Genomic DNA, 23837 nt, shown 5'->3' with positions numbered 1-23837 from the left:
GAGCATCGTCAGGCAGCTCTGAGCCACAGTCTTCACAAGTACTGCACCGAGCGATGACTGGCGCCCATTCCAATCTGATGGACGACCGTTGTCGGACTTTAATGGAAGAGAGTTTGTCGAGTGAGCGTCCTTCGGACCATGTCGTGCGAACACCGGAGCTGGTCAGTCACCCATCACGTCTTCAACGTCATTTGCATTCCACTTCCGATTGCAATGTACATGATTTACTCGAGTTCTGCGATTCCAGACCGGCGCGCTCAGGCGTCCACGCCAAGGTCCTTCGCGATCATCTTGCGTGCAATCGGGTGCTGTTCTGTCAGCCACATCACGCCCAACCGCCGCCACAGAGTTCATAGGCCGGCTAGGATCACCCGCGCCCGTGTCTCGCGCACCCTCGCCACCACCGCGCCTGATTTCGGCGCAGTCGGCGCATGCAGAAGCCATGGTCGCACGGGCAAAGCGGCCATCGTCCGACGAGCTCCCGCCGGCCTGTCGCTTAGAGGACGACAGCGCCGCTGACGAGATGACAGTGCCTCCGCCTCCACGTCCCTGCTCGCGCCTTTCCAAGCCGCCCAGGCGCAAGGGCACCGGTTACCGGCGGCGCCATAGAGAAGGCGTGAGGCTGCGTGCAGCTAGACGGCTGCCCCTCGAAGAGGCGGAGATCGACTCGCGACACCGTTCCACATCAGGACGGCTTCTATCGGCTTGGTCGCCGCAAACTTGTCACTTACGTAGAACTCGGCGTGCTCCTTGAACACCTTCTTGGCCAGCTCGGGGTTCTGCTCGTTGAGAAGCTTGAAGATTGGCTGGAGATGTTAGTCTTTCGCCATCCAGCTGATGGATAAACTCACTCGGCAGAACTTCATGCGGCCCTTGGTGATGACCCAGTCTGATTGTCAGCTTGCAATTTTCTAAGTAAAGCTTACCGGCGGCGCTCTGGCAGTACTCGGGACCGCTCTTCAGAGCAATCTTGTAGAACCGAAGCTTGATCTCAGCGTTCTGCGTCTGGTTGAAGCCGTAGATCTCGTCGAGCTTCTCAGCGACCTCGGGCTGGTACTTCGGTCCGAGCTCGTACAGGTGGTCGAGCATGACACACTTCTGCGTCGAGTCAAAGTCCTTGACGTCCTCAGGCTTGAACTGGGAGAGGTCGCCCTTCTTGGCGGCCGCGGCCCAGCGCTCAGCGAGCTGCGTCGGCGGCTTCGACAGCGAGTCGTCGTACTGCATGTCGATGCACAGGTCGAGACCGGTTCCGTGGATCCACTCGTCCCAGTTGACCTTGTCGAGCTTCTTCAGGTACTCCTCGCCGTTCTCCTGCTTACCGAACCAGTCGAAGAGGTGCTTGCGCCACTGCTCCGTCTGATCGACTTGTTCGTGAACGTCTTCACGTAGTCCTTCATGTACGGGATGAAGTGGTCCAGTCCACCAACGGTGCGCTCAAGGTGGAGGAGGAAATTGGAGCCCTTCTCATACGGCACCTGGCTGAACGCGTCGTCGGCTGAGGGTTAGTCACAACAGACATTTCCTAACTCACGGTCCTCGTGGTTCTTAAAGTCGGGCAGCAGCTTCTGGAAGCGCGGGGTGTCCTCGTAGCCCTTCAAAGACTCCTTGAGTCCGACTCGTCCAATGGTGAACGACCTGATCAGTCAGCTTGAACCTCAATCAGCTCACTCACAGCATGCGCGCGGGCTCTCCGTGGATCTTGCCAATGATAAGGCGCTCGAGGTAAGTGGTCCATCCCTCATTCAGCCAGAAGTGCGCCCAGGAAGCGCAGCCGATCGAGTTTCCGAACCAAGACTGCTGTTAGCTTTGGGAGACATAACGTAGCTTACGTGGCTGATCTCGTGAGCAATGACATCGACAAGCGAGCGGTCACCAGCGAGGAGCGTCGGGGTGGCGAATGTCAGACAGCAGTTCTCCATGCCTCCGTACGGGAACGAGTTGGGAAGAATGAGGAAGTCGTAGACGCCAAAGCGGTACGCGGAAGTGAGATCCTCGGCGGTTGCCACCTGTTTGGCAGTATCCTCCTCGAACTCCCAGTAGGCAGCCTTCATCGTCTGGGGCTCCGTCCAGACACCAGTCTTCCAGTTACGACCCTCCATGTCAGGGAAGGCCTTGTACGTGACCTCACCGGAGGCGATGGCGATCAGGTATGAGGGAATGGCAACGGGCTGCGGTTAGCTGGTACCGGACAACCAGCTTGACTTACCTGCTTGTAGACGTACTCGATCTTCTTGCCGTACTGAGGCTCCTCGTCGCTAGGGGGAGACTGACGCAGGGCAGACATGAGAACGGGAAGGACGGAGGTCACGCGCGACGAGTAAGTGGCCTTGATGGCGGGCGTGTCCTGGCAGGGAAGGAGCGATCGGCCGTGGATCTGCCATCAGTTGAACGAAGGCAGCAGAAAACTTACCGCCTGACTCTGAGAGTAGAGGTAAGGGTACTTGCCGCTCTTGGTCTGGCTGGGGCGTCAGAATGCACCTGCGACAATAAGACTTACACCGGGGTGAGCCAGCCGACCGAGGTGCAGTCCTTCGTGGTCGAGTAGGTGACGGTAATCTCAACGGTCTGTCCTCAGCTAAGCACGGCAACTTATCAGCTTACCTGCCCTTTCTTCAGAGTGCTAGGGAGCTTGACGTGAAGAGCCTGGCCCATAGCCTCGATGTGCTCATCGAGCTTCCAGTCCTGGATGTTAGTTCGACTGATTTTGCATTAGGAACTCACAGCCTTCTTGCCGTCGACAGTGACATCCTTGATGTCGAGGTAGCTAGTGTCGAGGACGACCTCGTCGACGTCCTTGATGGCCTCGAGCTTGAGCGTGGCCGTGCCACCAATGGTCTTCTTGTCCCAGTCGATGGACCAGTCGAGGTCGATGTTGTCGGTCCGGATGTCCTGGTAGTTGGACAGCGTAAAGAGATCCCGGTCCTGGGAAACGGGGGCGGTAGAGGAGGCCATGGTTCTCAAAGTGTTCTTGGGAGCCTGGCTGTGGTACTGTCGTGATCTGTAGCTTTGAGGAAGACGAAAACAAGGTCGATCAGGGAGGAAGGCAGGAATAGCACGCTGAGTGGACACCTCGCACCGGATCTTGGCAGAGACCATGCGGTCGCATGCGGTCATCTGCGATACCCAGCGGGGCCACACCTCCACCGCAACACGTGATTCTCTACCCCTGCCTCTCTTCCTGATTGCGAGCATTGAGGTATCGGCCGTGGACCGTATACTGCTGGACATCATCAGCGGTCACGGAACACATCTGAGGATAGAGGAGTGGGTTTTGCTCTCTACATGCAACGGCCAGCGATCTGCATAGGACGGAATGGCAGCCGCCGCCCGCTGGGAAGGGTCGAGTTTACCCCTCCGTCGGCAGGGAAGATATCAGATGTCCTGCTTCCCCATGGTCCCTTGCAAGCAGAGGATGTAACCCCGCTACGCTCGACAATAGTATTGAACATACAAGTGTTTACAGCCATGCTGTGTCCCCCACGTTCCTCCGTTGGTGGGCGGTGCTCTCGCCGACAGCCCAGCTCCTCGCGAGATCTCTCTGAAGGCCGTGGACAGATTACCGTATCGCGATAGCTGTGGTACCCCGTCACAGAAGCCGACAAGCATCCTGGTAATGAAGCATTCAGGCGCGCAAAATAACTTCCGTCTCCCGTCGCTGTGTCGAAGTGGTCATGGTAGCTAACGGAGGAAGGTAGATCGCACTCTCGTTGGAACTCGGCCACTCGGCGAGTGGAGGTGCGGCCTCCACCATCCCACGTGGGCGCTCGGAACTGACGTTTCACGATGCGACTCACATGAGCCGCGTGAATCCGCCTGAATCTTCCATTCACCTCGATCTCTGATCCTCGACGTCACAAGCAGCGAGCGCGATGGACGAGCCCGGTCCGTCGAGCGAATACTACCGGCGCTTTGCGGCGCGGGAGGATGGGCCCATCCTTCCCCCGCAAATGCACCAGGACCCCTTCATCAACCCGTCCGAGACACCCGTGCAGTTTCTCGACAACCAGGCGAACGATGGCCTCTACGCCATCCTGAACGTTGACCGCGATGCGTCCCCGAACGAGATCAAGGACAGATACCGCTCCCTTGCGGCGCGCTACCACCCGGACAAGCAGCCGGACGACCAGCGCAGACTCCCGGCGCACCAGCAGTTCCAGAACATTCAGCGAGCCTATGAGGTGCTCACGGACCCGGGACGGAGGACAGTGTACGACATGTTCGGAGAAGAGGGTCTGCGGACGAGCTGGGAGGTCGGACCGAAGAACATGTCCGCGAGCCAGATGCGCTCTTTCTTCCTGAGGCAGGGGGAGGCTAAACGGCAGCTGGACGCCGAGCAGCTCGTGAACTCGAAGGTGGGCTACAGCGCTCCGCAAGTAGCTGACAGCAGGGTGACATGAGCATCGTACTTGATGCGCGCGCAGTCTTCGTGCCGCGGGAAGCGTTCAAGAACCCGGACCGCGTAAGCCACACACCATGGGCTCGCATCCAGCGCGTGCGTCCCGGACAGATCCTCGGCAAGCACAGCTGGGAGACGCCGATCAACGAGAACACACAGCTGGCGATCGAGGGCGTGATGGCTGCCCGAGGACACAATGGTGGCGCCAACATTTCCGGAACGATCAAGCACCAGTTCTCGCCTCGGTTCTGGGGTCAGTACACGCAGGCGTTCCTGGCTCCGCGCATCGCGACGGCAAAGGGCACGTACACATTCGACGAGAACACGTACGTGACGGGTCAGGCATTTGTTCAGACTCTGGCTGGTCCGCCGCGACTGTCCATGTCGCTCGGCCGGCGGCTGTACGCCTTCACGACGGGATTCATCACCTACAACACTGGATTCTGGGACCTGGGTCCGTGGGGACGGAACATGGACCCGCGGCTGAAGTTTGCCGACCAGTCGTCGATGATGGTCGGCATGACAAATGCGATGAACAATGGTTCTGGCTGGACGTGCCAGCTCCAGACGGGACATGCGGAGAACGGTATCGCGGCCGACTGGACGACGAACGTCATGGGTCTCCGCGTCAAGCTCGGCGGACAGCTCGATGTCACGGGAGAGCTCACTGCGTTTGCGGACGCCATGGGCCGTGTGACTGAGTACACCCGTGCGGGGGCCACGCTCCAGCTCGCCACGTCCGGTGTCCAGCTCAAGCTCTACCTCCGCCGTTTGGGTCAGAAGATTACGATCCCGATCCTGCTGTCTGCCGACCTGAACCCGTACGTGGTGCTCGGTACGGCGGTGCTCCCCGCTGTCTCGTGGGCGGCCGCGTACCACTTCTACGTTCTCCCGAAGAAGCAGCGCGACGTCAAGAAGTGAGTCATTCTCTAATTATTTCTGCGTAGGCGATAACTAACGGCCAGCCGGATCAAGGAGCTCCGCGAGGAACACGCCGAGTACATCGCGCAGAAGCGGCAGGAGGCGGAGAACGCCGTCCTGCTCATGGGCCGGAATGCGGCCTCGCTCGCGGCCAAGGAGAAGGAGCGCGGCGGCCTCGTTATTCTGTCGGCTCAGTATGGCCCCGCATCGGCGTTCTCCGCCAGGGGTGTCAGCGACGACGAGGCCGTCATCGACGTCACGATCCCGCTGCAGGCGCTCGTGCAGAACAGCAAGCTCTACATCCCGGGCGGCAGGAACAAGTTCAACCTCATGGGATTCTGGGTAAGTCAACGCGAGCGGAGTGAGCGCTGCAAACGCAGATTCATGTGTGCGGAGAGGCGGCCCCGCAAGCGCGCAGCAATGGGCAGCCGTGCGCTGCGGGGCTCAACAGATGGGCTGTTTCAAGTCCCAAACAGACGCACAGAACCAAGTCAAGGATGATCAGCTGACAACGAAACAGGACCCCTGCATCGGCGAGAAGAAACGGCTGCGCGTGCGGTACCTGTTCCGTGACGTCGTGCACGAGGTCGAGGTCGACGACGTGTCGCAGCTGCGCGCGCCCGTCAAGGCGCATGCGCTGGACCAGTGAGCAGGAACCGGAGCGAGTCGGCGTACGTAGGAGGATATTTAGCAGCACATCTCATAGGTACCCCACCAAGTCTAACAATGCATAATCCCAAAGAAGGCCAACAGCCACTCAGAGGACAGACTGATAAGGGCTCGTTTGGGGGCGAGGGTTGTTCGAGACTGGACGCCGATGACACATGCGTGTGCTCTGTTTCGCTGACTTTGCACTGAAAACTGCGCCAGCAGTCCACGGAAGATCCTCGGCAGAAAGCGACGTGCCTATGGAAAGCCAGGGACCGTGTGCCGGCGGCGCAAAGCCAGGGTTAAACTCCCCCAACCCACGTTTTAAACTGCCCGCACCTGGCCGCGCGCTACGTGCGTAATCGTGGAAGATCTGAGCCGCCCACACTGTGCAACTGAGCGGACACTGGTGCCGATGACCGGTTGACCCACCGTAAATTCATTCCTCCACTGCCAACCGATAACAACCTGCATTGTCATCGCACCCCTTACAACACAAGAACAGCGACCCAAACGAAACAGTTTACACGACCATGTCCCAGCCCGTCTCTGTGGCTGATGCGGTCGAGGAGAGCAACTTTCGTGCGTAGGAGCGTGCTAGCCTGACGGCGCTGACTTAAGATGCGCTCGCCTCGGCCTTCCTTATGATTGTCGTGTCTGAGATTGGTACGTACGATTGTAATCCTGGTTGTGTCAAGCTGACGAGGTCAGGGGACAAGACCTTCCTGATCGCGGCCATCATGGCGTCGCGACACTCGCGTACCGTCGTGTTTGCCGGAGCCTTTGCCTCGCTCGTGGTCATGTCGGTCCTCTCCGCCGCGCTGGGCAAGGTGATCCTCGGTTTCATCCCGAAGGTGAGTTGTCTCCCTGTGCCGCTCAATAGTGTGATCCAGCTGACAGTTTAGGTGTGGACGCTGTGGGCGGCTGCGGTGCTCTTCCTCGTGTTCGGCATCAAGATGGCGCAAGAGGCGCGGGAGATGCAGGCCTCGCATCTGCAGGACGAGATGCGCGAGGTCGAGGAGGAGCTCGAGGAGGACACAGCCGAGCACGACCCGAACAGCGTCCAGCTCGAGAACCTCGAGGAGGGGCGCGCACGCCCGCTCGAGAACTCTTTGTCCGCGCCGAGCCGTGACGGCTCGCCTGCCCCCGGACGTACCCATCGCTCCAGCTCTCGTTCCCGCACAAGGTCGCTGTCGCCGAGCCGCCGCATGCGCCCCAGTATCAGCCTCGGCGCCGGCGTCGGCCCCCTCAAGATCAAGGAGGAGACGATGCTCGCGTGGCGCGACACGGCGCGCAACGCCCTCGAGATGATGACGAACCCCGTCTTCGCGCAGGCATTTGCCCTCACCTTCCTTGGCGAGTGGGGCGACCGTAGCCAGATCACCACCATCGCCACGGCCGGAGCGCACGTAAGTACATCCTTCCCTCAATCGAGCGAGCGGAAGCTGTCATTGAGTTTGCAAGCTGACATCCAGTCCGTCCCCGTTGTCGCGTTCGGCACCATCCTCGGCCACTCGCTCTGCACTCTTCTCGCCGTGATGGGCGGGCGTCTGCTCTCCACAAAGCTGAGCGTGAAGCACAGTAAGCTTTGGCGTCTATCTTCAAGCTGACGAAAACAGTTACGATGCTCGGCGCCCTGTCCTTCATCTGCTTCGCGGTCATGTACGCGTACGAGGCGTGGAACCTGCCCTCGGAAGTTACGATTTAGAGACTCTACTATTCAACGATTTGAGCGTACGAAATTTCGAAACGATGGGGAAGAGCGTAGTCGTCGCTAAGTGTGTGATTGTGGTCGGACGTGGCATTCCGCAGCCGGGCGCAGAGGCGGGCGGTATGACGCGGTATCCTCAGGCCGAATGGTCGGTGCGGATCCGACCATCGGTCTCTCTGCTCTCATCTGCTCATCGCAATACGCAGCACTTAACACTTGGCACACAACACACTGCAATCAGACATCAGATAATCCGCAACAACTACGGCCTTCGCCTTTCCGATCCGGACCCGATCCGGAGCCAGGTGGAGGATCGACACATGCTCAGTTCAAGGCATCATATCTACACCTCACCTCACGTCGACCGTGGCAATGGGACACAGTAGGACCGACAAAACACAACTCAATAAGGATATACCCAGATACCAACAAGAACGGAGTTAATGTACAGCCCAGCTCGCAGCTTAGGGCCTCATAGAGTTATGCAAAATCTAGACGAAACGAACGAACTTGTTTGTCACGGCGCGACGGCCGAAGCTTTCGAATTGTTGACAGAGTGACAGCGTAACACCATCCAGAGGATGGAGACTAACGTAGGCAGGAATGGGTGACGCGCGACGCGTGGAGCTGTGCGTGCCCGAGGTCGCTTTGTCTCAAAGTGCGCCATGCATGCGCTAGTGGGTCCAACTAGTCCAGCAAGTGCAGTGCGAACACGGGGCAGATCGTCACTAGCGCCAAACCCCGTCTTGGCAAGGACGGCATCACAACTGATTTGCATACATGGAAGAAAATATGGGGGTTAGGATTCAGTATACAACTGTAGATAAAGGTGGGGAGATGGTGATGGGGGAGGGTGAGAGGGGAGATTGATGCACTGGAGAAGGAAGATCGGAGCAAAGATCTGCCACTTCATCCTGAACTCGTCAGTCACGCTCGGTCATGTGCGCGCAGGGTACTCACCACCAGACCATCCAGTTGTCCTTCAACGGCTCCCAGACAGTGCGCTGGTCGACACTGAAGTTAGCTACGTTTGAATTCGTTCAAGCTCTGAATACGCACGGGATCAGGTCAAAGTACTTGTACACGCCCCACAGGATCTTGATGTTCAGGTAGTGTCGCATGTAGGTCCAGACAACAACGAAGAACGCAAAGAACGGCGTCGACGCGGGGTCGTTCCAGTAGTTGACGCACTTGGCGAGCTGATGTCACCTGTGCGGCCGCGTCGAGCTCTCGCCGGGCCGCGAGGCGGCGCGAGAGCGTCGCTTCCCACTCGCCTCCTGCTGCGGCGTGCGCGAGCGTTGGCTGGGGCTCGGCTACCAGCGTGCTCGCCTCGGGCGACTCGGGGTGCCACGCCAGGAAGGCTGACACGGAGGCATCACGAACGCGGCGGTCAGAGAGGAGCGCCTCGAGGGCCGAGGCGGCCTGCCGAACTGTATCGGGCGTGGAGGGCGGGGTGGGCTCGTCGCCTTCCTCTTCGGCCGGGCGGGGGCGGGGTTCTGGCTCCTCGTCCGAGCTGCTGCTGGGCAGAGACGAGGGGTAGCTTGAGGGGTAGGACGGCTGGCTAAGGGGTGAGCGGGGTGAGCCCGAAGACGAGCTGTACTCTGGCACACCTGGCAGGCCGGCGTCAAAGCTCCACGGCTCAATGTTGCCTGCACTCCACCGCGGCGTCTCGAGGGAGCGCGCGTCGCGGCGCGTCCCCTGCTCGAGTGTTGTTACGGGGACGATGTCTAAAGCGGTGAGGTCGTCCTCGTCTGCTGTCAGCTCCGACCCGTTAGATAGCTCACCATCAAGCACGAAGGCGACGTGCACCCAATCCGCCACGATACTGTGCGCGGTCACGATCTTGGCCATCTCTCGCCGCTTCTCGGGATCCGGCGACGGGTTTAGTAACGAGTGGAGGAGGGCGTATGCGTCGTGAGTCCGGCGCGCAATGTCGTTGGCCGACAAACCCGTGATGATGGTAGCCTCGAGCTCGCCGTAGCCTGTACTGGAGCGCGCGACGACGCCGACCTCACCATGCGCGAGCTGGACGCACTTCCGCTTTCCGGCGATGACGGCGAGGACGTCCCGCGTCCGCTCTGGTGGCGCGACGAGCGCGATGCGCGTGCCCGCGCCTTCGCCCGCCCATCGCTCCAGGCCGAGGTGGAGAGACGTATTCGGCAGAGCCAGCGTGGGGAGGACGAGTTCCTGTCTCTCACCGGATACTGAGGACGCGCTGGCCGTGCTTCCGGGAGCGCCGGGACGCATGAACTGTGCACGCTGGTCCCAGTCTGCGGGGGAGCTGAGACGTGAGAGCGAAGACATGGACGCCGTGCAGCTCGGCAGTGAAGCTAGGGATGCAGGGGACGACGGCTCACTCGCACTCGGCGCGTCCTGCAGCATGTCGAAGAGCGCGTGCGAGACGACCGGGCCCGGCGTCTTGTCCAGACTCCGGCTACGTTCGCGCGTCAGTACAGCGGGCGCATGCACGATGTGCGCTGTGGGAGACGGGCCTGGAGGGTGAGCTGCAGCGCCCTCCGGGTCGCGGTCGCACGACGTCGCGGGCGTCGACGCTTGTTCCTGGCGCCCCGCTGGCGCGGGCGTATGCAGCTGCAGCGACCGTGACGCATCGGGTGTGCTCTCGAGTTCTTCCGAGCCACTGCTGTCGGTGTGCTCATTGTCCGAGCTGTCGTGCTCGTCGTGCTGCACGTCACGGACCGATTTCAGGTCGCCCACACCCTCACCCCCGCCGGCTGACGCCGTGTGATCGGTGGCGTCCGCCTTGTGGGCGGCGTGTGAATGTCCTGGCGCGAGGGCGGTCGAGTCCGAGCCGTCGCTGGACCATGAGACGGAACTGATGCTGCGCACCCCGTAGCAGCTGTCGACGCCGTCGGGGGGTGGCGACTCTTCCTGTTGGGTGCGCACGGCGCTGGGCCGGCGGGTGGCAAAGGGGTGTGAATTGACAATGGCCGATAGAGCCTTAGGCATGATGGGGTTGGGGTGTGGATGGCGGAATGATGATGAATGATGATGATAACAAGAAGGATGACAGCGAGGAGACAATGGATGCGATGATGGCAGTGATGAGGATGCGACGATGCGTATGCTTTGTGTCCGAGGAAGGCAAGCGGGGTGGGAGGGAGATATGGCGATAGGACACTGAGAGTCCGGTGATGATGCGTGTGTGTAGTGGGGGTGTGTGTGAGCGTGGTCTTGGTCAGTTGCCACCCAGGTCCACACCAGGTCCCATCCTCACGCACCGGTCAGCAGCGGTATGTGCAAGTGGAGGCAAGCTTAAGGTGGAGGCACTAGTCCTCTGTGCTCGTGCCCACAGTGTTGCTAGGCGCAGGCACCTGGCACCTGGCACTCTGCTCCTTACGGCACACGCGCGCGACAGTTGAATGGCAACACATAGCGTCATACCCCGCCAATCCATCCACTCGTCTTCCTCCGGCCTCCGATCATCCTTGCTCCGATCCCCACCTTCTGTGCATCTGCTGGTCCGGACTTCCTTGTCTAATCACGGCTAGTACAGATGCATGGGAATCACACTCCGACCCACAGACACACTCAACCCAGGTCCAGCCCCCTCCCCAGTCCTCACGAACCTAGAGTCCAGAGCATTCCAGGTGGGCGGACGTCAACTTGCGCCCAAGACAATGACGGCCGACTGAAACAATCGTCGGGCCAACGACTCCGGTCCATATCCAACTGAGCCCCCGCCTATCGCTTACACTTCTTGCTTCCCATCGGGAATCACGCAACAGCTTCTAGTAATTAAGATGCAGGAACACTACGGCTGTAGAGTTTGTATTGGTAGGGGGTTTGGTATATATGGTGTGAGAGAGAAGCATGAGGGTTGGGTTTGGAAACAAGATAGGGGGCCATGTTGTCCGTCTAGAGTTTACTGCGTCTTGTCGGCGTCGCCCACCTGCTTCGGCGGGTCAGAGTCCTCCTCGTCCTCATCGTCCGAGCGCTCATCCTTTCGGATGTCAAAGAAGATGACTCTGCACATGGGTCAGCTGACGAACAGGGTAGTCAAGCTTACCGGATGAGAATGCGCCAAATCAGGAAGTACCAGAACAGATTGATGCACTGGAGAAGGAAGATCGGAGCAAAGATCTGCCACTTCATCCTGAACTCGTCAGTCACGCTCGGTCATGTGCGCGCAGGGTACTCACCACCAGACCATCCAGTTGTCCTTCAACGGCTCCCAGACAGTGCGCTGGTCGACACTGAAGTTAGCTACGTTTGAATTCGTTCAAGCTCTGAATACGCACGGGATCAGGTCAAAGTACTTGTACACGCCCCACAGGATCTTGATGTTCAGGTAGTGTCGCATGTAGGTCCAGACAACAACGAAGAACGCAAAGAACGGCGTCGACGCGGGGTCGTTCCAGTAGTTGACGCACTTGGCGAGCTGATGTCAGTTAAAATACGCGACGCAAAACTTACCGCGAGGAAGATGTCCGACACGTCCATGGTAACAAAGACCGAGACACCGATGTAGGTGAGCGAGATGAAGTAGCTCCATCCGATGAGCCACAGAGTGACGCAGTGCTGGTCGTCAGTTGCGATATCGCATGTTCAACTCACATGAGCGACGAGCTCCTTGTAGTCCTTACGGGGCTTCTCAATCTTGAGCGCGAGGATGATCGTCTGCTGGCACCAGTAGGCAGCCTGCATGAGGTAGTAGACCTTGAGACTCCGCGTCATCTCACGGTGCGGGTAGTTGATGAAGAAGTACTCGGTCTTGTACCACCAGGTCGGGAGGTGGCTCATTCCAATCTGCGGTCAGCGACGCCTGCATGGCTGCACTCGCGATTCCGGCAACACCCATGATACCAAAGTAGAAGACTGCGTAGCCCTCTGCGACTGTCAGCGGGTTGCGATGCATAGGAACTCACGCTCAGTGAAGCGGGGCACCTTGGCCGGGCGAATGCCTAGCCGCTTGGCCATCGGACGCAGAATGTAGAGGGTGACAAACTGACGGACGCTGAAAACATGTCAACAAATCGCCAAACAGATATTTACGCACAATGACCAGAAAACAATGTAGTAGGCGATGAAGGCAAGGTCACCGAGACCCTTCGTGTACTTGCCATTGGGCTGCTTGTTGCAGGGGAACAGCAGGTACTTGAACGGGTTGAACTTGATGGGACCCGTCATGCCGAGGTCGATGAGGATCCACTGGTTCGCCCAGAGCAGCACGGGAATGATCATGAGCAGGAAGGCCGACGCTGGCGCCGTCAGTTTTGCTATGCAGGCAGTGACTCACAAGGCACAAGCATCCATCGTCCAGTCTTCACATCTTCCCAGAATCCGAGCGACTGATAGCGCTCAGGAATGCCATACGGGTCTGGACGAGGGGCGCTCTTTGGCAGCGGCTTGACCTCGCTGACCGAGCTAAAGTCAGGCTTTTGCGGCGGGTTTGCGATGTGTGCGGACTCACGTCTTCTCGACTTTGGCGGACTGCCCATTGAGCGGGATTTGCCTGACAGTCAGAGTCATGGACGCGTTGAGGGACGTGGAGGAAGTGGCAGACGGAGATGTGACAGATGGTAGCAACAACAGAAGGCTCGTAAGACTCGGGGGCAGCCGATCGCATATTGCGCCCTCGCTGTTGCAGAGTCTTATTCTCGCCTAGTAGAACTGGCACGACGATACGATGGCGCGGGGAGGTGCGGCTTGCGCTTTGACGCGTCGAGCCGGCTTGCCAGCCGGCATGCAACGCGTAGGATGCCGGGTCGGACTCACTTGAGGGCACTGGTGACACTCGAGCTGCGGCGCCTGTTGACGGGAGGAGCGGGAGCCTTGAGAGAGGACGACTCGGCCATGGTGTCGGTCCTCTTTAGGCTTGTGATGGTGGTCTTGAAGGAAGAAGAGGACGAGGGAGGGGAGAAGAAAGGGCGACTAGTGGAAAAAGACGGCTGCCAGGTAAATATCGGTTGGACAAGCTGCAATCGTGGTGCCATAGGAAAGCTTGGGTGGCATCCGAGGGCGCCTGGCGCCGCAGGGTGCAGAGCGCCGTCGCGGTGGGTCCTCAGTGCGATCCACCCGGCACGAAGAGAGATCGGCCCCTGAACGATTCGGGTTCCAAGGCCACAGATGACCGTGTCAGTGTCATCCTCATCTTGACCGTCGAAACGTGGAGGTCTCGTGGACTCAGCCTGGCATTTTGTCACGTGGTAAGCCCTGGACTGTGGACGCCGTGCGTCACCGCCGACATGTCGCTTGCGGACAGTCAACGCTGTGCTCACCGTTCATCTGCACCTTCCCTCTCACACTCTCGACACCGAGTCGGCAACTAAAACGGCTGCTATCGACTCGACCGAACGGTAACCAGTCACCATGATCCTCCTCGAGGTGGGCTATGCGATTGAGCCCTAGTAGCTAACATACAGTCGCACAGCGTCATCATCCACGATGTCCTCACCGACCGCTTCATCAAGTGAGTCGGCGTCCAGTTGGGTAGTCCTGGGGTGAACAGGGCTGTCTTCTAGCTCAAGCGATCTGGCGCGATAGCTAACAGCAGGCCCGGCCGCGCGGACATCCAGTTCGTCGACTATGACAGTGTGCGGTTCCACATCTCGACGCCCGAGTCCAAGACGGTGCTCCTGCTATCGATGGCGATCCAGTGCTGGCCCGACCTCCTGAAGTACGGCTCGCGCGAGCACCTCGAGAAGGAGTACGGAGACTACATCCTGCCGCAGAGCCAGACCGAGTCCGAGTACGACGTGTCCTTTGCGATCGACCTGGAGCGTCTGCCGCAGTCGGATGGTGAGTAGCACACACTCGCGCCAGCTGCCTTTGTTGTGCTTGTAGCTAACCTGCTCAGAGGAGAAGGCCGAGCTGATCCGCCACTTCTCTCTTGTTAAGCGCAACGCTCTTGCTGCGCCGTTCCTGGGCTCCTTCGAGGAGCAGCGCCACCTTGCCGAAACGTATAAGCCTCCGCAGGGACTGGACGACCAGCCGCGCGAGTCACAGGGCGAGCTCAAGGTGATCAACTACCGGGACGGGGAGGCGATCTTCCTTCGTGCGTCGCACGACCGTGTGACGGTCATTTTCTCGACCGAGTTCAAGGAGGAGACGGACCGAATCTTTGGCCGCGTGTTCCTGCAAGAGTTCTACGACGCGCGCAAGCTGCAAGCGCTCCAGTCCGCGCCGCAGGTGACGTACTCGAACCGCGAGCCGCCGCTCGAGATCCGCCACCTCCCCGGTCTCCGCCGCAACGAGAACGTCGGCTACGTCACCTTCATCCTCGCCCCGCGCCACTTTGCCAACCCCGAGCTCGCGATCGGCACGATCTCCCGCATCCAGCTCTTCCGCGACTACCTCCACTACCACATCAAGTGCTCAAAGGCGTACATGCACTCGCGCATGCGCTACCGTGTTGCCGAGTTCCTCAAGATTCTCAACCGCGCAAAGCCCGAGGTCCAGACGCACGAGCGCAAGACCATCTCGGGACGCACGTTCAGGTCGCGCTAAGCGAGTGGAACGGCGTCGGCGGGCGGAATATGTCAGCTACGGAAGTAGCGTATTAGCAACAGTAGGCACAGAAGAATGTACATGATTTCAGCGACGGCGCGCGCCGCTGGACGCGCATCGGTGCCGAGGAGCAACGGAACTGAGACTGCGTCAAGGCGCGAAGCACTGACCGCAGGCTCGAGTCGAGACTGGCGAAGTCGGCGATTCTGAGACCAGCGACGCAGATTGAGGCAAGCTAACACAGACAAGAACCATCGTCCACCTCCGAGCTCACAGCAGATCCTAATCGTCGCCTGTATTGGATGCCAGGGGCAAGAGAGGATACAAACAAGTTTCGCATGCAGATTGGGAAGAAGATACACTACAGATGTTTAGGTCGTGTCGTCGCTGAGTCGTGAATAAGTGCGGGAGGTGGGCGGATGGGAATGCATTGTAGGTGTGTGGAGAGGTTTGAGACATGCGACGACTCAATCTTGGTCTCAGTCTTTCGATCTTTCGAAGTCGAGCGCCGGGCGCGCCGGGTCCGGGCCAACGTAGGGCGGCCGGCGGGGGTCCGGCTCCCTCCATTTGATGTTTGTGTCGTGACGAGCGTGCGGCGAGCGGGCGAGCGGAACGATGATCGATGGACGCTCGGATCGGAGCGAACTTGTCCGAGCATCGCACCCCGGCATGGGGTACAGGAGTACAGGAGCCTACGCGGGCCAAGCGCCAGGCAGCTGGATAGGCAGCGGAAAGACCCAGTCCCAGACCCAGCTCGTCCTCTTCTTTTGCGTTGACTGCTCGCTCGCTGTCCCCGCCGATGTGAACGCCGGTAGCGGAGGGAGGGGAGGGAGAGGAGGATGTGGCGGAAGGGACACACTGTCGAGCAACGAGTCCATCTCCAGCGCCCAAGCTAGGTCCTTCTCGGGACTGGAGGTGGGATACGCGACAGAGAAGGAGGCGCGCCACTTTGACATGGTTGTGGCCGGCGAGCGGAGCGAGGAGGGTGGTTCGGAGATGGTCAGGTCGCGACACCGAAGACGGCGAAGTTGACGGAGAGGAATGAAGGCGAGCGTAGACGACGTAAGACGAACGTAGACGGAGGTAAGACGGAGGGTGAAGGAGGATGTATCGGAAAGTCGTAGGGGTAGATTTGGACGAGAGGTGGGTGTGGCGAAGCGCAAAGAGCAAGGGGATCGGAAGAGAAACAGTAGCAGTAGCACAGAAGCGTGAATGCGAGAATGCGGGAAGGATAGGCGAACAAGAGAAATCTGCAAGCGGACAAGAAAGAGACAAGAGAGCGACGATGGCGACGGCAGTGGTCGTGCTCTGTGTAGTTGTGTCTTTATACACTTGTCCTTCTCCTGAATTCCTACTCTCACTCGTTGCGATCGCCCCTCGGCTGGGTGGTTGATCGTGCTCTCGGCATAGCCCTCGCACGTACCCCGCCTCATGTGTCTGCATCAGGTCGAGGAGAAACAGAGACAGGCCGGATCGAATGAAGGGCAATCGAGCAAGATGGGCGGTCGGGTATTCAGCCGCAGGTTGCTGGAGCGACATCGATCTCACACCCTCATCCCCTCGAGACATGCGACTCGACGCCATCGGAACCTCGACCGAATACACGAGGTCGTTGACTGGACTAGGCAAGAACACGGGCTTACACTGGCTTCGGGAGAAGATTCCCGCGGCCAGATGTGAGACAACCACACCAACACACTGCCTACACACGGTCTACACGAGGCATATGTCTTGATGAGGAAGCGGAGGGCGGGTCTGGGCACGTCTTCGCGCCCGACGTCTTACTTCTCTCGATGTTTTGGGGAAACGTTGACTCCCTTCAGCCGCTAATGATGAGCTGCGATGCAGCGACGAGTGGAGGGACAGCGATGATCTCGGGCGCGCGTCGCGGATGCCTCGTCGGTATCCCCTGACTCCGATCGCGAGATACACAGATGCTTACCACATTCGGTTCACCGCATTCTGTCCCCTCAGTAGAGACACCAGTACAGAACCCCGCTCCGATCTGGGCACGACTCATGCGGACAGAAACTACTATTCATGATGACATACTAACAAATCGACTCTGCGGTCTCGCCGTGTCTCTCCTCCTTCGGTGTCTCTCGTCAGCTACAACGCCTCTTCATCTCGTCCGCCCGCTCCCAGCAAGCTCTAACGTTAGCTGCCCCATTAACCCCATTAGACCAGGCCCAGTCGGCCTGCCGGCCGATTTCGCTTAGTGGTACCCCGGCGGCGGGCTGTCGGGGACGTTCGGCTTGTCCTCCTCGTTGAAGCTGGGACGCTGCTTGGCGCCACGGCGGAAGGCTGCCGCCGAGATGACGCCGTTGCTAGCGGGCGTGGCGGGGGTGAAGCTCGAGCGCTTCTCGTCCACTGGCGTCGTCACGTTCGAGCCCGGGGCGTAGTAGCTGTCCAGCGCCTGGTTAAGGGCGTAGTCGCGCGCATCGGGAGAGGCGACGCGCGACCGCGGCGGAGATGCTGGTGGGCGGTACCCTCCCGCCGACGGCTTGTCGTGGATCACGACGACGGGCACGTCACCCGGCACGGGAGCGGACTGGTAGTTGAACCCCGAGGCTTCGTACTGTCCCAGTGTGTCGATCTGCGTCGAGGTGTACTGCGACGGCTGCGTCGGCGGGTCGGGAAGACGGCGCGTAGAGGGCGACGCGGGCTGGTCGGGAATCGTGACGACCGGCTCGTCGTCGTAGGCGAGTCCCTCAGCCGAGGTCGATGGCGGGATGCTGGGGTGCGCACGCTGAGTCGGCGAGGGGATCTCGGCGGGGATCGCGACGACGCTGTCGTTATCAGGTGTGTAGTATCCGTCAGCAGTGACGGGGCGACCACCCTGCGCCGGAGCGGCGAGATACGGATCAGCCTGCTCCTGGTAAGCAGGCTGGACAGGCTCGGACTCCTCCTCGGCGCGCGGCACGGGGCCGTCATGCAGCGAGTAGCGCGGACCGTCGTGGAGCGAGTACCGGGGCTGGTCCTGGAGCGAGGCGCCGGTCGAGTCGCGGTTCGAGACACGAAGCGGCTCCCACCCGGGAGTCGCCTTCGGCGCGTCCACCTTCTCCTCGGCGGGCTCGGGGGGCGAGTCGAGCGTCGTCGTCGCGAAGCGCTCGGCGATGGGCGCGCCGTACGGCGTCGGCGCAATCTGCGGCACCGACGACGACACCTGCGAGTTCGCCTGCGAGTCCTGCGCCGCAGCCGCATCCATCTGCCGCTGCTGCTCGTACTCGTACGAGTGCTCGAGAGCGTCGTCCGAGGGACCCTGCCACACCGTACCCGTGGGGGCCGTGTGCGTTGCGCCGTACTCGTCCTGCTCGCTGGGACGGCGGTCGTCCAAGCCCGAAATGGCGGGGATGCGCGGCGGGCTGCTGGCGCGGGGGCTGCTAGCACCCGTACCAGGGACGTAGTCGCCGTACTCCTCGCGCTGGGCGATGGACGCCTCCGGCACGGGGCCGTTGCCGGCGGCGGCTGCGGTCAGGGGCGAGTTGTGGATGCCGGGCAATCCAGGCGGCTTCGGCGCCGCAGACGCAGCGTGGAACTGCACCTGCGACAGACAGCGGAGCGCCTCCTTCTCCGTCTTGTCGGTCCGCTCGTATCCCTCGTACGGCGCCCGTCCGTAACCAGGCGGCGTCTCTTCGAGCGGAATCTCCTCAAGCAGCAGCTTGCCCAGCTCGCCAACGATGCACATCTTCTCGCCGAGCTCCTCGAGGCCGCCAAACTTGTACGACATGGCTTCCTTGACCATTCTGATGTCAGCTGACGATCCGGTGGCAAAGCTTGACTCACTGCCTCTTGAAGTCTCCAAGCTTGCTTTCCTCGACGACAATGTCGGCATCAATGTCGCGCATATCCTTGCGCAGGCTCTCGAGCAGCTCCGTCTGTTGGAGGAGCTGCTTGTTCTCCGCGCCCATCTTGGAAAGCTTGCGCTCGGCCTGCTCCGCCTTGTGCGTCAGCTGGCGGCGCTGGCGGCGCTTCTGGTCGAGGTTCTCCTCGCGCTCGCGGATGCGCTTGAAGCACACGCGGAGGTTGGCCTCGTGCTGTGCAAACGTGCGATAAGCGTCGCTGAGCCGCGTCAGGAGCGACGCCGAGTGCGTCAGCACATCCTGCAGGTCCGGGCCCTCCGACTGCCCATATGGTGCGAGCTTGCTTGCGGCCGACGCCGTCTCCTGCGCCATCTTCTCGGATGCCTTCAGCACGTCCTTTTCACTACTAATGACACTGCGGGCGTCAGCACACGAGTTCAAGTCCGGGTGGCAAACATCCCTCCACTCTCTCGCCCCCGGAATGTCTGACGCGTGAGGGATTCGCGACGCGGACATTGCAGAGGCGCGAGCACGCCTGGCGGCGTGGGGCATGACGACAAGTGCGTCGCATGCCTTCTTTCCCACCTCGCCCCCTTGTTCCAGCCGGGTTCGACTCACTCTTGGAGTGCTCTCAGGTCCTGGTTACCGAGCGCGGGCAGGAGCGACGTGTGGGCGACCTTCTTGCCCAGCTTGTTGCCGATACCGCCGAGGGTTCCGCTACCGCCGCCGCCGCTGTGCGTGTGGGCGTGTGTCGGGGCAAAGTTGGAGTTGCCGGCCGTGGGGGACGCGAGGCTCTCGTCGCCGCTGGTCGGTGCAGCGCCACTAACGATGCGGCTCTGGGGCTGCGAGTCGGATCCTCGCCGGCGTCCGAACGAGGGAAGGCCAAACTTGCCCGATGCCGAGCGTAGAGCCATGTTGGATGATTGGGGTGAGTGAGTAGTGGAAGAGTAAAAACTAACAAACTACAAAGGAAGGACCTTCCTCGGAAGGTCAGGACAGGTCACGGCTTGACATTAGCTCTGACGTACGACGGGGTTCTGCGTCTGCCGGTGCGCGCTGTCCGACCTGAGACCTGTCACCGCCGCCACTGGGCATTTGATTCCGCACCGCCTTGCTTGCATGCCTTGCTCATTGTTAGAGCCAAGCCAAGATCCTTGACGCGAAGCATAAATCGAATGGCGCTATCCCTGCATGCCAAACCGCTAATTGCTGTGCAATCACAGGGCTCAACAACCCATGCAGACCCAGAGCGGCATCCACGATACCCGCTCATGTGCGGACACATCGATGTAGCATGCTACGGCTGTGCTAATCCTGGCGTATACGTCTATTATACTATCTCGACTTCGAAAGCAAACGACGATGGTAGAATGGCGAAGATCGGGGGCGCCGCCAACGAGGCTTCCGTCGCACCAGCGTATGATAGGCAGGCTGCGACTTGCGGCCATGAAACCACCCTCAAACGGTCGCCGTTCCTGATCACCGCAGCACACCCTCGCAAGACCGACCTGCGGAAGTGCGGACTCGGCCGGTCATGCCAGTCATGTACTCACCGATCTTCCTCGCCGCCCTCGCCGCAACTTTCTTTGTTTTGAAGTCTGCGGTATTCCGAAAACCTCAACGGAGACCCCGCACCGGCGACCTGTCCATCGTGACATCAGCCCGGACCATTGTTAGAACACGGGCACGGGATAGGTATGATGTGCCTCGGCAGAAATAGATAATTGCCAGGGAAAGAACCGAACAAGAAGGCTGCGGATGTGAGAACTACTGAGGGTCGAGGGTACTCACTCAACTCTCCTCCTGCTCTTGACCCTCTAATTGCTGTGCAATCACAGGGCTCAACAACCCATGCAGACCCAGAGCGGCATCCACGATACCCGCTCATGTGCGGACACATCGATGTAGCATGCTACGGCTGTGCTAATCCTGGCGTATACGTCTATTATACTATCTCGACTTCGAAAGCAAACGACGATGGTAGAATGGCGAAGATCGGGGGCGCCGCCAACGAGGCTTCCGTCGCACCAGCGTATGATAGGCAGGCTGCGACTTGCGGCCATGAAACCACCCTCAAACGGTCGCCGTTCCTGATCACCGCAGCACACCCTCGCAAGACCGACCTGCGGAAGTGCGGACTCGGCCGGTCATGCCAGTCATGTACTCACCGATCTTCCTCGCCGCCCTCGCCGCAACTTTCTTTGTTTTGAAGTCTGCGGTATTCCCCTCTCATACCGCGCACCCCACTCAATTCATCCGGCATGCACGCATGCAAGCGGGGCCTAGATAAGCCCCTATCAGCCGCTGCCGAATGCGTCACAATGTGGCAGATACCTTCACGCAGCTCCTCGAACCTCAGGTACTAACAACATGGCACTCATCAATCCCTAACCCTCCTCGATCTCCGCCCTAATCCAGACGCACCGCCACGATAAGGTCCTGAAGAACACTATGCATTTGCTGAGACTGTGAAGTATTGCAAAAGAAAAGACAGAAATGTGTGAAGAAATGTTTTGGTTTGGTTGAACGTAGAAGAGCGAAAACGAAATATGTCGAAAAGAGATAGATGATGAAAGATAAGGAAATCGAATCAATGAGTAATTGCTGAGGTTGACACTTGATAGAAGAAATGAAATATGCTTTTGACTTGTTGGATGGTCTTAGATGCGCTTGATACCGATGGGCATGCCGTTCACAGGAGGAGGGGAGACGCCGACACCGACGCCGCCGAGGCCGGGTCCCCCAGGCTGGCCGTGGGGCCACGAGTAGGGCTTGGGCTGATTCATGCCGAACGCACCCATCATCGGGGCGCCGACCCCGGGCTGCCCAAAGTAGCCGATGTGCGTGGGGATGATGCGGCGACGCGTACGCTGCTTGCGAGTGGTTGCAGCCGTGGTAGCCGTGCCTCCGTTCGAGTTGGGGCCGACCGCGTTGCCAAGAGCGCGCGAGGCGATCGAAACCGAAGGCGAGCGGGTACGGTCGAGGCGAGAGCCGTACACCGACGAGGGGCGAGAGCCTCCGAGCTTCGTGCCGCCGCCGAGAACGGTCACGTTACCACCGTCGTAGGGAGTGACGGTGGGACCGTTGGAGTTGGCCGAAGAAGGGCGGGTCTGGGTAGGCGAAGTGGTGCGCCCACGCTTGGCGTGCTCCTCCTCATTCTCGCTGACCTGCTCATTCTTGTCCGAAGGTAGCAGGTCGGCGGAGCCGGGACGGGACGCGGGAGTGAGAAGCTGGGTGTGTGAGTTCGAGTTCGTGTCGCTCGAGTCTGAACTGCGCGAGCTGGTGCTGTCCGAGCCTTTGTGGCCGTTGGGACGAGTGAACGACACATTACGTGATGAATGACGCATGAGGTCGCCGTCTTGCTGGGTCGAAGACGGGCGGCTCGGGGAGTTGTTTGCAGACAGCAGGTGCGGCGAGGGGGAGCGGGTGCCCTCGCTGCGGGTAGGAGGGAAGGCGAGCAGGCTGGGAGCTCTGATCGGGATAGCCTTCGAGGTGCGGACCGGGGTGACATGGGGGCTCGATTCGGCGGGGGCCGACGATGCCGTGGGAGCGGCCTGCCAGATAACGTGGAATGATTCTACGCCCGTCAGTCTATAGATAAGATACTGTTTACTCACCACGAGGGCGTCTGATCGGGTCAAACTCGGGCTCGTCCCATCCCCAGCCTCCCCATCGCCAGACGACCATACCGGGATCACACCACACCTCCCACTCCGACTCGTCCTCGCCCTCGGCGCGCTTGCGGTGCGACGCCGAGATGGCCTTGGACCAAGTGGGGATGTCAATGTCCTTACCGGCGGCCTCACGGAGAAGAGGGGGTAGACCATGGACCCGGTCACTGATAAGAGAACGGGTTCCGGATGCCTGGTGCGGGTTGGACTCGTTCCAAGAGGGCTCGTACGCCTTTGTGAGAATCTTGGTCAGGCGCTGGCGCAAGGTCATCAGCTGGGAGTGCGAGTAGTGAGCCGCGAGGGGCTGGACAAGGTGGTGGACGAGGGCCTGCACCGCCGAGCCCAGCGTCATGTCCAGCTGCAGACCGGCGCCGGGGGTAGCATTGGTCGGAGCAGGTGGGGTGGCAAGGGCAGGAGAGGCGGCGCGAGGCGGAGTGCGCTGGCTGCTGAGGGAGAGCCCCGTGATATCGGGTGGGTCCATTTTCGTCTTAGAGCATGTGCGAGAGTCGTGTGTCGTGAGGTCGCTGGTCGGCTCGTCGAGGTGTCGGTGTCGTTGGAAATTTGTTGGGCGGCGAAGGAGGGTATAAACACAACACTTGGTGGACGAGCGGCAAGAAAAGAATGCGGGAGGAGTGTTTTTAACGTTTGGGTGTGTCTAGGATAGGGAGGGTCGAATGCAGGTGGGCGGAAGACAGGAAACGTATTGTGGTCGTTGTCACAAGAATGAAAGAAGTCGAGGGTGATGGTGGTATGCTATGGATGGAGGAGTGAGAGTGTGATGCAGTCCTGATCCTGGATGCCTGGTTGCCTGGATCAGAGGGATCAGAGGGGGCTTGGGACGACGGGTAGGCATGCTAGGCATGCAGGGCGCATGGCGCAGGTGACCAGCTGGGCGGGTGGCCACCAGCCAACGCAGGCGCACGCTCGCTCACACCAGGGGGACCATTGTTGTGTCGACTCGGGGGCAAATCCGCGTGGCCACTTACCGCATCCGGCAAGTCCCGCGGTACTTCGCACCGTGGCGCCCCCTGTTGGCTTCCATTCGACCCCGTCTGACCCAAACAATGCATGCACACCCAAAGGATTCTGCGCAGGGCACGAGCGCGATGTACACTGGCGAGCGGTCAGATTGCATCGATGCTTACGCGTGCGTCTCAGACTTGTTCATGCATGAAGCCGAAGTGTTACAACATAAGCGATGGAAGCCGCACACGGATGGG

General features: G+C 60.1%; 9 protein-coding genes across 9 annotated transcripts; 3 read left to right on the top strand and 6 right to left on the bottom strand.

Moving 5' to 3' along the window:
- Window positions 1–632: 632 nt before the first annotated feature.
- A1Q1_07043 (leukotriene-A(4) hydrolase) lies at window positions 633–3192 on the bottom strand (the record flags this gene model as incomplete). Its single annotated transcript, XM_014327292.1, has 9 exons — window positions 633–806; window positions 852–889; window positions 954–1391; window positions 1532–1604; window positions 1830–2123; window positions 2207–2344; window positions 2411–2455; window positions 2602–2673; window positions 2722–3192. 9 exons carry the CDS (start codon window positions 3190–3192, stop codon window positions 633–635), a joined length of 1743 nt encoding a protein of 580 aa, XP_014182767.1.
- Window positions 3193–3869: 677 nt separating this feature from the next.
- On the top strand, window positions 3870–5966 carry A1Q1_07042 (uncharacterized protein; the record flags this gene model as incomplete). The annotated part of the gene is made up of 4 exons (XM_014327291.1): window positions 3870–4352; window positions 4490–5313; window positions 5362–5659; window positions 5838–5966. The coding sequence occupies 4 exons, from the start codon at window positions 3870–3872 to the stop codon at window positions 5964–5966; spliced, it is 1734 nt and encodes a 577-aa protein (XP_014182766.1).
- Window positions 5967–6498: 532 nt separating this feature from the next.
- Window positions 6499–7673, top strand: A1Q1_07041 (uncharacterized protein; the record flags this gene model as incomplete). Its single annotated transcript, XM_014327290.1, has 5 exons — window positions 6499–6547; window positions 6677–6819; window positions 6871–7374; window positions 7441–7546; window positions 7585–7673. The coding sequence occupies 5 exons, from the start codon at window positions 6499–6501 to the stop codon at window positions 7671–7673; spliced, it is 891 nt and encodes a 296-aa protein (XP_014182765.1).
- Window positions 7674–8475: 802 nt separating this feature from the next.
- A1Q1_07040 (uncharacterized protein) lies at window positions 8476–10643 on the bottom strand (the record flags this gene model as incomplete). Its single annotated transcript, XM_014327289.1, has 4 exons — window positions 8476–8590; window positions 8637–8690; window positions 8736–8773; window positions 8868–10643. The coding sequence occupies 4 exons, from the start codon at window positions 10641–10643 to the stop codon at window positions 8476–8478; spliced, it is 1983 nt and encodes a 660-aa protein (XP_014182764.1).
- A 916-nt stretch (window positions 10644–11559) lies between these two features.
- A1Q1_07039 (ceramide synthase component, Lag1p) lies at window positions 11560–13492 on the bottom strand (the record flags this gene model as incomplete). Its single annotated transcript, XM_014327288.1, has 11 exons — window positions 11560–11662; window positions 11704–11790; window positions 11837–11890; window positions 11936–12075; window positions 12252–12353; window positions 12403–12512; window positions 12563–12651; window positions 12694–12845; window positions 13011–13061; window positions 13108–13348; window positions 13413–13492. The coding sequence occupies 11 exons, from the start codon at window positions 13490–13492 to the stop codon at window positions 11560–11562; spliced, it is 1209 nt and encodes a 402-aa protein (XP_014182763.1).
- Window positions 13493–14006: 514 nt separating this feature from the next.
- On the top strand, window positions 14007–15143 carry A1Q1_07038 (arp2/3 complex 34 kDa subunit (p34-arc); the record flags this gene model as incomplete). The annotated part of the gene is made up of 4 exons (XM_014327287.1): window positions 14007–14021; window positions 14068–14106; window positions 14159–14435; window positions 14494–15143. The coding sequence occupies 4 exons, from the start codon at window positions 14007–14009 to the stop codon at window positions 15141–15143; spliced, it is 981 nt and encodes a 326-aa protein (XP_014182762.1).
- A 282-nt stretch (window positions 15144–15425) lies between these two features.
- On the bottom strand, window positions 15426–16727 carry A1Q1_07037 (uncharacterized protein; the record flags this gene model as incomplete). The annotated part of the gene is made up of 1 exon (XM_014327286.1): window positions 15426–16727. The coding sequence occupies one exon, from the start codon at window positions 16725–16727 to the stop codon at window positions 15426–15428; it is 1302 nt and encodes a 433-aa protein (XP_014182761.1).
- A 631-nt stretch (window positions 16728–17358) lies between these two features.
- A1Q1_07036 (uncharacterized protein) lies at window positions 17359–19860 on the bottom strand (the record flags this gene model as incomplete). Its single annotated transcript, XM_014327285.1, has 3 exons — window positions 17359–18889; window positions 18930–19361; window positions 19565–19860. 3 exons carry the CDS (start codon window positions 19858–19860, stop codon window positions 17359–17361), a joined length of 2259 nt encoding a protein of 752 aa, XP_014182760.1.
- Window positions 19861–21606: 1746 nt separating this feature from the next.
- A1Q1_07035 (uncharacterized protein) lies at window positions 21607–23098 on the bottom strand (the record flags this gene model as incomplete). The annotated part of the gene is made up of 2 exons (XM_014327284.1): window positions 21607–22523; window positions 22564–23098. 2 exons carry the CDS (start codon window positions 23096–23098, stop codon window positions 21607–21609), a joined length of 1452 nt encoding a protein of 483 aa, XP_014182759.1.
- Window positions 23099–23837: the final 739 nt, after the last annotated feature.

Source organism: Trichosporon asahii (genome assembly GCF_000293215.1).
Source record: "Trichosporon asahii var. asahii CBS 2479 unplaced genomic scaffold scaffold00009, whole genome shotgun sequence".
Taxonomy (NCBI): Eukaryota; Fungi; Basidiomycota; class Tremellomycetes; order Trichosporonales; family Trichosporonaceae; genus Trichosporon; species Trichosporon asahii.
The sequence above is the reverse complement of the archived record's forward strand: the minus strand, read 5'-3'. Positions and strand labels throughout refer to the sequence as shown.